Source organism: Panulirus ornatus, chromosome 9 (assembly GCF_036320965.1).
Source record: "Panulirus ornatus isolate Po-2019 chromosome 9, ASM3632096v1, whole genome shotgun sequence".
Classification (NCBI taxonomy): domain Eukaryota; kingdom Metazoa; phylum Arthropoda; class Malacostraca; order Decapoda; family Palinuridae; genus Panulirus; species Panulirus ornatus.
The window spans coordinates 21987230-22001527 of record NC_092232.1 but is presented as its reverse complement, the minus strand read 5'-3'; the positions used below and the strand labels follow the sequence as shown (position 1 = coordinate 22001527).

General features: G+C 47.1%; 1 protein-coding gene across 10 annotated transcripts in view; it reads left to right on the top strand.

Moving 5' to 3' along the window:
• The window catches only part of LOC139750261 (carboxypeptidase D-like), a 273624-nt gene that overhangs the window by 12694 nt on the left and 246632 nt on the right, over nucleotides 1-14298 (top strand). For 3 of the 10 annotated variants that reach the window (XM_071664823.1, XM_071664825.1, XM_071664824.1), the window contains exon 1: nucleotides 7230-8584. The exons of 1 other annotated variant lie outside the window; for it this stretch is intronic. In XM_071664823.1, the coding sequence (XP_071520924.1) occupies nucleotides 8574-8584 (11 nt within the window). In that variant the 5' untranslated portion in view covers nucleotides 7230-8573. Of the gene's footprint in view, nucleotides 1-7229; nucleotides 8585-14298 lie in introns of those variants that run through there. 6 more of the 10 variants (XM_071664814.1, XM_071664820.1, XM_071664815.1 and 3 more) reach the window with 5 other exon arrangements.

Here is a 14298-nt window from a genome sequence, read left to right as displayed (position 1 = left end):
GATTTATATATGGCATTTATGGATCTAGAGAAGGCATGTATGATATGGTTGATAGAGATGCTTTGTGGAAGGTCTTAAGAATATATGGTGTGGGAGGAAAGCTGTTAGAAGCAGTGAGAATTTTTTTCTTTATCAGGGGTGTAAGGCGTGTGTACGAGTAGGGAGAGAGGAGAGTGTACGGTTTCAAGTGAAGGTTGGTGTGCGGCAAGGGTGTGTGATGTTTAATTTGATGATGGATGGGGTGGTGAAGTATGTAAATGCGAGAGTCTTGGAGAGAGGGGCGAGTATGCAGTCCGTTAGGGATGAGAGGTCTTGGTAAGTGAATCAGTTGTTGTTTGCTGATGATACAGCACTGGTGGTTGATTCAAGTGAGAAACTGCAAAAGTTGGCGAGTGAGTTTGGAAGGGTGCATGAAAGGAGGAAGTTGAGAGTATATGCGTGTTAAAGCAAACCTGTTTGGTTTAGCAGGGTTTAGGGGACAGATTAGTTGGGGTGTGAGTTTGAATGAAGTAATATTGGAAGGAACTAAGTGTTTTAGATACATGGGAGTGGACATGGCAGCGAATGGAACCATGGAAGTGGAAGGGTGGGTATGGGGACGAAGGTTCTGGGAGTGTTGAAAAATGTGTAGAAAGAGAGATCGTTATGTAGCGGGGCAAAAATGGGCATGTTTGAAGAATGCATTGGCCTCGACAATATTGTATGGATGAAACGTATAGGCTCAAGATAAAACTGTGCGGACGATGGTGGATGTATTAGAATTGAAATGTTTGAGGACAGTATGTGGTGTCAGTTTGATCGAGTATGCAATGAATAGGTAAGATAGAGAGATGTGGTAATAAAAAGTGTGGTTGAGAGAGCTGAAGGGGATGTGCTGAAATGGTTTGGACATATGGGGAGAAAGAGTGAGAAAAGGTTAACAGGATATATGTGTCAGAAGTGGAGAGAACAGTTGGAACGGAATACCAAATTGAAGATAGAGGATAGATAGAAAAAGATTTTGAGCAACTGGGGCCTGAACATGGAGGAGGATGAAAGGCATGCACGGAATAGAGTGAATTGGAACAATGTGATATATAGGGGTTGATGTGCTGTCAGTAGCGGAACCAGAGCATGTGAACATCTGGGGTAATGCAAGGAACTGTCTGTGGGGCCTGGTTGTGGATATGAGCAGATGTGGCCTGTGTTCGTCTGTTCCTGGCGCTACCATTTTAACACGGGAAACGACGTACAGTTATGGGGAGAAAAAGTATATATGTATATATATATATATATATATATATATATATATATATATATATATATATATATATATATATATATAAATTGAGATAGCTGAAAATGTACCGAAGAAATATATACATTGTATAAACATTTCCAGCGAAATAAAGAATCAAACTCGCAAAAGCAAAACTGGGGTCCGATGTACAACGGGAAGTTGCGTGTCAGGGTAGAGGAGACCGGGGAGAGCGTACAGTGGAAGACCTGCCACCCCGGTAAAGCATAGTCCCGGACTCGTGTAGATGTTGAGTCTGTCACTCAGGAGGGGGGAACAAGTGCTCCCGGGGTGCAGGGGTGTATATGTGTGTGCGTGTCACCCAGGAGGGGGATAAGTGCTTCCGGGGTGCAGGAGTGTATATATATATGTGTGTGTGTGTGTGTGTCACCCGGGAAGGGGGGGATAAGTGCTCTCGGGGTGCAGGGGTGTATATGTGTGTGAGTGTGTGTGTGTGTCACACAGGAGGGGGACAAGTGCATCCGAGGTGCAGGGGTGTATGTATGTATGTGTGTGTGTGTGTCACCCAGGAAGGTGACAGGTGCTTCTGGAATGAAGGTGTGTCTATGCGTCACTCAGGACAGTAATAAGTCTTCTCCACCTCATTTCTCTACATGTATACGTGAGAGAGAAGAGTGTGGATGCTTAGTTACCTTTTTATCTCTCACCGAGGCCGTAGGGAGTGGGCAGCCACTCGACCAGAGAGGTAGTGCTCGTAGACCAGAGGTCTGCAACCTTTTATGAACTGGTCGACCAACTTCACTCGCAGGTAATTAGTGATCGACCCGTCTGACACGCGCGGTGATCCTGCAAACATACGTCTAAAACTACTTCAGGAGATTAGAACCGTCAGAAATGCAGTAGTGTATTGTACGTTCATATGTACGAGGAAAAAAACTGAACTAGTACAATGGTGCATGAGGTATGATACATGAGGGCCAGTCGTGAAGATATAGATACGGTGATCAGAACATCGAATTACGATCCGATCCTCTTTACACTTCATCGTTCTACTGAGTTCTCTCTCTCTCTCTCTCTCTCTCTCTCTCTCTCTCTCTCTCTCTCTCTCTCTCTCTCTCTCTCTCTCTCTCTCTCTGGCTTATCTCATCTTTTTACTCAAAATGAAAGTGACCAACTCGCAGTTGGTCACCCTCTCAAGCTTGCCGGCTGCACATTACATAGCTATTTGGTACGCCATTCTCCCTGCTGCTTGTATGTAAAATTCCCGACCGCATGCGGCCGAAAAAAAAAAAAAAGGTTGCTGACCCCTGTCTGAGGGTAAGTGACGGCGGTGCACTAAGCCAGCACTTCAGTGGCTGTTAAGTTTCCCTCTCTGACCTAGGTTGTCATTTTGTTTTATCTACATGACCCACATGGGCTGCTGACATGCAGATCGCAAACATACAATCTATACATCATACACATAACACTTAGCAACACGTAATTCACACGACTCAACTCAAGATTTTCCTTAGGTGAGCGAAGCGAGCAAGCCCTTCCTTTTGGCAATATTTGATGACATGTATCCACTCTCATATATATATATATATATATATATATATATATATATATATATATATATATATATATATATATATATATATATATCAAAGGGTGGGGGAGGGGGCGAAAATCCTGGGAGCCTTGAAGAATGTTTGGAAGTCGAGAACATTATCTCGGAAAGCAAAAATGGGTATGTTTGAAGGAATAGTGGTTACAACAATGTTGTATGGTTGCGAGGCGTGGGTTATGGATAGAGTTGTGCGCAGGAGGATGGATGTGCTGGAAATGAGATGTTTGAGGACAATGTGTGGTGTGAGGTGGTTTGATCGAGTAAGTAACGTAAGGGTAAGATAGATGTGTGGAAATAAAAAGAGCGTGGTTGAGAGAGCAGAAGAGGGTGTTTTGAAATGGTTTGGGCACATGGAGAGAATGAGTTAGGAAAGATTGACCAAGAGGATATATGTGTCGGAGGTGGAGGGAACGAGGAGAAGTGGGAGACCAAATTGGAGGTGGAAAGATGGAGTGAAAAAGATTTTGTGTGATCGGGGCCTGAACATGCAGGAGGGTGAAAGGAGGGCAAGGAATAGAGTGAATTGGATCGATGAGGTATACCGGGGTTGACGTGCTGTCAGTGGATTGAATCAAGGCATGTGAAGCGTCTGGGGTAAACCATGGAAAGCTGTGTAGGTATGTATATTTGCGTGTGTGGACGTATGTATATACATGTGTATGGGGGGGGGGGCCATTTCTTTCGTCTGTTTCCTTGCGCTACCTCGCAAACGCGGGAGACAGCGACAAAGCAAAAAAAAAAAAAAAAAGTATGTATATATATATATATATATATATATGGGAAGAGTGGTTTGGAAATGTCTGGGGAGTGAAGTCAGGGGTTAGTGAGAAGACAAGAGCAAGGGAAGGAGTAGCAATACTCCTGAAACAGGAGTTGTGGGAGTATGTGATAGAATGTAAGAAAGTAAATTCTCGATTAATATGGGTAAAATTGAAAGTTGATGGAGAGAGGTGGGTGATTATTGGTGCATATGCACCTGGGCATGAGAAGAAAGATCATGAGAGGCAAGTGTTTTGGGAGCAGCTGAATGAGTGTGTTAGCGGTTTTGATGCACGAGACCGGGTTATAGTGATGGGTGATTTGAATGCAAAGGTGAGTAATGTGGCAGTTGAGGGAATAATTGGTATGCATGGGGTGTTCAGTGTTGTAAATGGAAATGGTGAAGAGCTTGTAGATTTATGTGCTGAAAAAGGACTGATGATTGGGAATACCTGGTTTAAAAAGCGAGATATACATAAGTATACTTATGTAAGTAGGAGAGATGGCCAGAGAGCGTTATTGGATTACGTGTTAATTGACAGGCGTGCGAAAGAGAGACTTTTGGATGTTAATGTGCTGAGAGGTGCAACTGGAGGGATGTCTGATCATTATCTTGTGGAGGCTAAGGTGAAGATTAGTATGGGTTTTCAGAAAAGAGGAGTGAATGTTGGGGTGAAGAAGGTGGTGAGAGTAAGTGAGCTTGGGAAGGAGACCTGTGTGGGGAAGTACCAGGAGAGACTGTGTACAGAATGGAAAAAGGTGAGAACAATGGAAGTAAGGGGAGTGGGGGAGGAATGGGATGTATTTAGGGAATCAGTGATGGATTGCGCAAAAGATGCTTGTGGCATGAGAAGAGTGGGAGGTGGGCTGTTTAGAAAGGGTAGTGAGTGGTGGGATGAAGAAGTAAGAGTATTAGTGAAAGAGAAGAGAGAGGCATTTGGACGATTTTTGCAGGGAAAAAATGCAATTGAGTGGGAGAAGTATAAAAGAAAGAGACAGGAGGTCAAGAGAAAGGTGCAAGAGGTGAAAAAAAGGGCAAATGAGAGTTGGGGTGAGAGACTATCAGTAAATTTTAGGGAGAATAAAAAGATGTTCTGGAAGGAGGTAAATAGGGTGCGTAAGACAAGGGAGCAAATGGGAACTTCAGTGAAGGGCGTAAATGGGGAGGTGATAACAAGTAGTGGTGATGTGAGAAGGAGATGGAATGAGTATTTTGAAGGTTTGTTGAACGTGTCTGATGACAGAGTGGCAGATATAGGGTGTTTTGGTCGAGGTGGTGTGCAAAGTGAGAGGGTTAGGGAAAATGATTTGGTAAACAGAGAAGAGGTAGTAAAAGCTTTGCGGAAGATGAAAGCCGGCAAGGCAGCAGGTTTGGATGGTATTGCAGTGGAATTTATTAAAAAAGGGGGTGACTGTATTGTTGACTGGTTGGTAAGGTTATTTAATGTATGTATGACTCATGGTGAGGTGCCTGAGGATTGGCGGAATGCGTGCATAGTGCCATTGTACAAAGGCAAAGGGGATAAGAGTGAGTGCTCAAATTACAGAGGTATAAGTTTGTTGAGTATTCCTGGTAAATTATATGGGAGGGTATTGATTGAGAGGGTGAAGGCATGTACAGAGCATCAGATTGGGGAAGAGCAGTGCGGTTTCAGAAGTGGTAGAGGATGTGTGGATCAGGTGTTTGCTTTGAAGAATGTATGTGAGAAATACTTAGAAAAGCAAATGGATTTGTATGTAGCATTTATGGATCTGGAGAAGGCATATGATAGAGTTGATAGAGATGCTCTGTGGAAGGTATTAAGAATATATGGTGTGGGAGGTAAGTTGTTAGAAGCAGTGAAAAGTTTTTATCGAGGATGTAAGGCATGTGTACGTGTAGGAAGAGAGGAAAGTGATTGGTTCTCAGTGAATGTAGGTTTGCGGCAGGGGTGTGTGATGTCTCCATGGTTGTTTAATTTGTTTATGGATGGGGTTGTTAGGGAGGTAAATGCAAGAGTCCTGGAAAGAGGGGCAAGTATGAAGTCTGTTGGGGATGAGAGAGCTTGGGAAGTGAGTCAGTTGTTGTTCGCTGATGATACAGCGCTGGTGGCTGATTCATGTGAGAAACTGCAGAAGCTGGTGACTGAGTTTGGTAAAGTGTGTGGAAGAAGAAAGTTAAGAGTAAATGTGAATAAGAGCAAGGTTATTAGGTACAGTAGGGTTGAGGGTCAAGTCAATTGGGAGGTGAGTTTGAATGGAGAAAAACTGGAGGAAGTGAGGTGTTTTAGATATCTGGGAGTGGATCTGTCAGCGGATGGAACCATGGAAGCGGAAGTGGATCATAGGGTGGGGGAGGGGGCGAAAATTTTGGGAGCCTTGAAAAATGTGTGGAAGTCGAGAACAGTATCTCGGAAAGCAAAAATGGGTATGTTTGAAGGAATAGTGGTTCCAACAATGTTGTATGGTTGCGAGGCGTGGGCTATGGATAGAGTTGTGCGCAGGAGGATGGATGTGCTGGAAATGAGATGTTTGAGGACAATGTGTGGTGTGAGGTGGTTTGATCGAGTAAGTAACGTAAGGGTAAGAGAGATGTGTGGAAATAAAAAGAGCGTGGTTGAGAGAGCAGAAGAGGGTGTTTTGAAATGGTTTGGTCACATGGAGAGAATGAGTGAGGAAAGATTGACCAAGAGGATATATGTGTCGGAGGTGGAGGGAACGAGGAGAAGAGGGAGACCAAATTGGAGGTGGAAAGATGGAGTGAAAAAGATTTTGTGTGATCGGGGCCTGAACATGCAGGAGGGTGTAAGGAGGGCAAGGAATAGAGTGAATTGGAGCGATGTGGTATACAGGGGTTGACGTGCTGTCAGTGGAGTGAATCAGGGCATGTGAAGCGTCTGGGGTAAACCATGGAAAGGTGTGTAGGTATGTATATTTGCGTGTGTGGACGTGTGTATGTACATGTGTATGGGGGAGGGGTTGGGCCATTTCTTTCGTCTGTTTCCTTGCGCTACCTCGCAAACGCGGGAGACAGCGACAAAGTATAAAAAAAAAAAAAAAATATATATATATATATATATATATATATATATATATATATATATATATATATATATATTCTCTACAAGTATAAGTGTGATTAGGGTGTTTGTCGTAAGAGGAAGCAGACCATTCATGAGGCGGGTAGAGGCCGCCCGCCAACCAGTTGCTGGCGAGCAGTGGAGGGAGAAGGTCACGCCTGGCTCTCTCCCCTGCTCCACTCGACGCGACCCTCGTGTCCCCTCACGTTCCCCTCAGTCGCGCTCCGCTTCTCTCTCTCTCTTTCTCTCGCGAAATCTAACTCTCGGAGACGCTCAAACTCCCTTGATATTGTCTTGATGAAGTGTCGTTACTAGATAATAGTTAGCGCACCAGGCCTGGGAGGAGAGGTCGACACGTGAAGCAGGAGCACCAGCAGCGGCCAGTGGACGAAACATTGTTTAAAGAGGGTCTGCTGCTGGCAACGGTGCTCGTGAGGCAGCTGTCCCACCGGAACCAGCGGCTCTCCTCACACCTGTGTGGCACACCACCGGCCTCCCGTCACACCTGTTTGGCTCACCACCGGCCTCCCCTCACACCTGCGTGGCCCACCACCGGCCTCCCGTCACACCTGTTTGGCTCACCACCGGCCTCCCCTCACACCTGTCTGGCTCACCACCGGACTTCCCTTACACCTGTCTGGCTCACCACCGGCCTTCCCTCACACCTGTCTGGCTTACAACCGGCCTCCCCCTCACACCTGTCTGGGCCCCTTTTCACACCCCGCACCTGTGTTTTACACCACTGGCCCATTCTTCCCTGACACACAACACCTGCGTGGCTCGCCACCACCGCCTCACCCCCCCCCCCCCTCCACACCTGAGGAACACCTGTGCAGTCACTCCTGGAACCCCCATACACCTGGTTAGTACACCAGAGCACTGTTGACTACCTGCGCACGGTCGCGTGATGTACTCCATACTGCAGCTGTACACCCGCATGGAACATATTCTGTCAAACTTCAGTATGCTATTGTATAACGTTCCAGAAACTGGATTCCCATCCAGGAAAGGGCTGGAACTAAATTAACTCCAGCAAGAAAGTTCATGTCATTACCTGAACTGGATGGAGCAGCACCTGCACAACACCCATAGATCTTATCTACCTAACTTATAAGTACAAAAATAAGTTTGATATACAAAACTTGGACAGATGTTCCTATGGGTTACTCGAATGCTATACTCGTCAGTCATGCAGTGATGGTTGCCTGACTAGGAGATTAGAGGCAGAGATATACCTTCATGCTGCATGCCACACGACAATTAAGCAGTCACATGCCTTAACGCCATCACTGGCATTGATCATCAACGCCTTTATACATCGTAAACGCCAGAGTCGATTGGAGGAAGCCAACGTGAGGAGTCCATTTTCACGCATCTGAAGATAGTGAGTGACGAACCCTCGGGCACTAGCCGACGTTAGAACAACCGGAACTACCAGGAGCCACCATAGACCACTAGAGATCACCATAGACTACCAGGTGCTACCATAGACCATTAGAGTATACCATAGACCACCAGGTGCCATCACAAACCGCCAGGGGCCACCACAGACCACCGAGGACTATAGAAGTTCACTAGGGGGCAACCTTCGATCATTAAGGGGAATTGTAGACCACAAGACCACCATAGACCTCCAGGATCAACCATAGTCCAGCAGGGACCACCATAGATTACCAGGGATCACCATAGAACACCAGGTACCACCCGGGAACAACCATAGTCCACCAGGGACCACCAATAGACCACCGGGAACAACCATAGCCCAGCCGAGACCACCATAAACCACTCGGGCACCACACATATCCGAAGAGGGCCAGGTGTGGGGTGGGTGGTGCGTGAGATGAGAGCAGGCGTGTAGTGGTGGGCGGGTCTTGAGGAATAATTCAAGAGGTTGGGAGGAGCCGTCATGGAGACCAGGTGAGTGGCCATACCTGTGCTGGTCACGACGCTGCACGACTCACACCAACGCTCGGGATTTTTCTTGGCTGTGTCTGAATGCACCTTGCTTTTGCTTCATTCAACCCCAGTAGAGATTACTTTTACAATATATATATATATATATATATATATATATATATATATATATATATATATATATATATATATATCTTTTTCATACATTTTCGCTACTTCCTGCATGAGCTAGGTAGCGGTAGGAATAGTTGACTGAGACTTAGAGGAACTCCTCGCTTGGTTACTTGTTCTGCTCCATCTTTTGGAAATTTGAATACCGAGAGGGAAGGGTTTCCAGGCCCCCGCTCCCGCCCCTTTTAACCGCCTTCTGCGGCACGCATGGAAATAAAGATGTTAAGTGTGGTAGCATGGATTTTAGTGTTCCTTTATATATATATATATATATATATATATATATATATATATATATATATATATATATATATATATATATATATATGTGTGTGTGTTACTTGTCTTTTATATATGTGTTTGTCTGTACTTACGTATTTCCTAATCTATATATCCCTTCTATCTTCCGTGGGACTTCCTCAGCTCTCAGGAAGCTGGCCACGTCCACTGGGTAGAACCGCAGGTGATAAAGTCGATTTTTTTTGTATTATGTCTATGTAGGGAGAGTAAGGGACATTTGAGCAGTAAGTCTTCGATGTCTTCCCTGTGCTAGTGGCACTGTGGGCACTGAAGGGTCGTGAGATATGTTGAATCGCTATTTATAGCGTTTTAGAGATGAGTGATGTCCACAGCGAAGGCGGGAGTGTATAACTCGTGTATTTCTAAGGAGTGGTTTCACACTGGTGTATGTAAGGTGAGGTGGCGCTCAAGAGTGAAGTGAGAGAGCTGTTGTTTAGTGTTGTCTGGGTCATTTTAGTGTATATCAGTAGTGTATTTGTTGGGGATTGGAGGGAGGCGGGTGGGGAGGGGGAATCTGAGTGAGTAAACGTAGCTGAAACTTGAGGCAAGAGTGAACTTTTTATTTCTATTTTGAGGATGAAGATTGATTATGGAATAGTTTGGATGAGAGAGGACTTGCGCTGCTGCAGAGAAAATGAATACCGATCATGTTAATGTGAGATTGTACCGGGAGGATCTTTGTTTCATTGTGTAGGTGTTGAATGTCTATAATTTCTTGGCAGCCAGTGATTGTTCTGAGTGCTTTGTTTTAAGTGGTTTGCAGCATTTTCATCGTTGCTTTTGAGAGGAGGGCGATCAGGCAGGTGAGGCGTAGGTTAAGGTGGAGCGGATGAATGGTTTGTATAGGAAACCGAGGGATTTTGTTTCTAAATTTGGTAATAGTTAGATTTCTAAATGTATTTAGTTTATTTGTTGCTTTTGTGTTGATGGTGGTGGTATGGGGAGTGAATGTCATGTGTGTATCGTAGGTGTTTGTTGAGTGCAAGTGATTGTCCGTGCAAGGAGACTGGAGGGAGCAGATTGGATTAGTGTCAGTCTAGGGTTAAGAGGGTGATTGAAGACTTACATGTGGAGTTGTAGATATTCTGCTCAGGGTGAGCCATTATTCGCAGTGTGTAACGTTGTGCTGCCTGCCTATATGAGGTAATAGATAGCTTGAGGTGATGGAAGGTCTTGTAAAAATGGATTGATGACGGTTGGAGGTATAGAAAATCACCTTCGCCAAGGCTGTCCCAGTGTCGTTGGACGAATGGAATAAAGTCTCGTCGAGGAGCTTTACGCTCGAAAGGAATCCAGATTTCCCCGCTCTTGATTGTAGCGCAGCCTGGGTCTTGCAGGAGCTCCATGAAAGGAGTCGTTTGGGTTATATGATTAACTGTGTAACAAGAGGTAAGCGTATAGAGATTCACACATCCATTGCTGTGGGCTTATCACCAATTTACATGTCCTGTCCTCCCTCCTTGGCAGTGAGCATAGTAGGAAATCAAATCATGGTTTGCCGCTCGAGAAACGTGTAGTAGGATGAACGACTGTTCGATATATATATATATATATATATATATATATATATATATATATATATATATATATATATATATATATATATATATATATATATATAATGTGTGTGTGTGTGAAATGCAGGATGGTGTTGATGTCTACGTCATAGTGGAGACACATTAAAGTGCCATTTGCATATGTTTGGAGCGAAAGTCATCATGGACACAATAGTGGCTTTTAGATTTGAATACAATCCACAGACAGGCGGTAAAATTATCATACAACTTTAATTCTTCGGCTTATTGTATAGACACTGCAATATTCATGTTTATCAAAGGCCAGACGTGAGAAAAGATTCAGAACTTGAAAAGTTACCTGGGATTTGCCAAACATATTGTGTAAAAGTCTCAAAACTCTTGGTGAACAATTTGCATACCTGGCACCACGGGAGGTAGCGACCCTGTGAGCCTGGGCCACAGGAGTGCCAGCCTCTAGCACCAGATCCTCACACACTCTCCCACCAGGTGTGAGGGCTGCTGGCACTCACCACCTCACACACTCTCCCACCAGGTGTGAGGGCTGCTGGCACTCACCACCTCACACACACTCCCACCAGGTGTGAGGGCTGCTGGCACTCACCACCTCACACACTCTCGCACCAGGTGTGAGGGCTGCTGGCACTCACCACCTCACACACTCTCCCACCAGGTGTGAGGGCTGCTGGCACTCACCACCTCACACACTCTCCCACCAGGTGTGAGGGCTGCTGGCACTCACCACCTCACACACTCTCCCACCAGGTGTGAGGGCTGCTGGCACTCACCACCTCACACACACTCCCACCAGGTGTGAGGGCTGCTGGCACTCACCACCTCGCACACTCTCGCACCAGGTGTGAGGGCTGCGGGCACTCACCACCTCACACACTCTCCCGCCAGGTGTGAGGGCTGCTGGCACTCGCCACCTCACACACTCTCCCGCCAGGTGTGAGGGCTGCTGGCACTCGCCACCTCACACACTCTCCCACCAGGTGTGAGGGCTGCTGGCACTCACCACCTCACACACTCTTCCACCAGGTGTGAGGGCTGCTGGCACTCACCACCTCACACACACTCCCACCAGGTGTGAGAGCTGCTGGCACTCGCCACCTCACACACTCCCACCAGGTGTGAGGGCTGCTGGCACTCACCACCTCACACACACTCCCACCAGGTGTGAGGGCTGCTGGCACTCACCACCTCACACACTCTCGCACCAGGTGTGAGGGCTGCTGGCACTCACCACCTCACACACTCTCCCACCAGGTGTGAGGGCTGCTGGCACTCACCACCTCACACACTCTCCCACCAGGTGTGAGGGCTGCTGGCACTCACCACCTCACACACTCTCCCACCAGGTGTGAGGGCTGCTGGCACTCACCACCTCACACACTCTCCCACCAGGTGTGAAGGCTGCTGGCACTCACCACCTCACACACTCTCCCACCAGGTGTGAGGGCTGCTGGCACTCACCACCTCACACACACTCCCACCAGGTGTGAGGGCTACTGGCACGCACCAACTCACACACTCCCACCAGGTGTGAGGGCTGCTGGCACTCACCACCTCACACACACTCTCGCACCAGGTATGAGGGCTGCTGGCACGCACCACCTCACACACTCCCACCAGATGTTGGGGCTGGAGGGGCGGTGTTAAGGTATACTGGACGCCACTAGATATCAGTCATGTGAGTTCACGCGAGAAATAAATTTTGACCCACCAGCACGAGTGTTTTCCTGCAGAGAATCATCAGCTGAGAGGGAGCTTAGGCTATGGCAGGGGAGGGAGGGCACGCCTGCCGTGGATACTGATGGTGTGTGGGACAGATGTTAGTGACTTATAGGCCATCTTATTATGCCATTATTTCCCCTCTGGTTCCTGTATACTCCATCATTACCGTCTGTCTTACAATGATCCGATGATCCCTCCCACTTCCTCATGCCGCACGCGTCTCCTGCCTTTGCACAACAACCCGCCGGACGTCTCCAGCACATCATTTACTTCATCATCACCACCACGCCATCGAGGAGACACTCCCCTCCCCCACCGAGGATCCCCGACCATTCCCCGCCGAGGAGTTCCTCCTTCCATCATACCTCACACTGCTGACAAGCACAAGTGTAGCAGCCCCTAGCACTACCGCAGCAGACCCTAGTACAGCTGTAACAGCCCCCAGCACAGCTGCAGCCGACCCCATCATAACAGTAGCAGACCCTAGCTTCCTCCTCTGCACTGTATCAATCACTACTCCTTCCCAAGTGTAGATCTATCTCCTCCTGTGTTATGATCCCGCCAGCTTCGTGTTGATTTCTGATATCGCGTCCTGGGAGTGTTGCCTCGCACACCAGCCTTGAGAGGAACTTACTCCCGAACCTGGGAGTGTTGCCTCGCACACCAGCCTTGAGAGGAACTTACTCCCGAACCTGGGAGTGTTGCCTCGCACGCCAGCCTTGAGAGGAACTTACTCCCGAACCTGGGAGTGTTGCCTCGCACGCCAGCCTTGAGAGGAACTTACTCCCGAACCTGGGAGTGTTGCCTCGCACGCCAGCCTTGAGAGGAACTTACTCCCGAACCTGGGAGTGTTGCCTCGCACACCAGCCTTGAGAGGAACTTACTCCCGAACCTGGGAGTGTTGCCTCGCACGCCAGCCTTGAGAGGAACTTACTCCCGAACCTGGGAGTGTTGCCTCGCACGCCAGCCTTGAGAGGAACTTACTCCCGAACCTTACCCCCACCTCCAGGACTAGGACGAATGACGTCACATTCCTCGAGTGGCGACTTCCTCCTTGCCTTATCTGCCACGTCCGTCATCGTGACACTGCCTTATAGCTTTTGCCTCCATTACCCATCTGGTTATTACAGGCTTTACCGTTTCTCTTCTTTTCCTCTATACTTTTCCCTCTTTACCTTTTCGTTTCATTTTCTGTTAATCGTTGTATCCTCTGACATTCCGGGCTCTGATACCCGAAGCATATGTTACGTTGTGAAGCAAAACACCATAAGTTTGCCTCCTCTGTACTTAGACTGGCGAGCAAGATTCTGCTCAAGTTGGCTAAACTTGTGTGGACTGGCTGCCGCTCACTGCCACCGAAGGTTTCATGGAAATGGGGAATCTCTCTCATCCTGCGTCCAATGTGTGCTTGCTTCCGTGGAGAGAGAGAGAGAGAGAGAGAGAGAGAGAGAGAGAGAGAGAGAGAGAGAGAGAGAGAGAGAGAGAGAGAGAGAATACCAATTTTTGTAAGAGTTTTGGTGTTTCCAAGAATCTTTCTAAAGGTATCTGTCACCCAAGGCTGCGCTACTTCCAGCGGTAGGGGGAAATGTAGACTCATTTGGAGTGAGAACGTCTTTGACCTGAGTGTACTTACAATGATACAGCTTTGCCGAAGGTGACTTTTCACTCACTGTGCAATCTTAAGCAGGCGGAGTCCAACAGCATATATAGATATATAGTGCCTATGAACGCGCACCTCCATATAACATACAAACCTCCAACAGTCAGGGGTTTCCACTGGTCAAATCCCATCAGGCTCGCACAACCAGCAGATAACATTTTACAGAACCAAACTGTAAAATGCCTTTCTTGGTTCCGTCGACCCCTGTACGTCACGTCGTTCCAGTTCACTCTATCTCGTGCACACCTTTAACCAATCTGCATATTCAGATGCCGATCACCCAACATATTTTTCATTATATTCTTCTTTCTCCA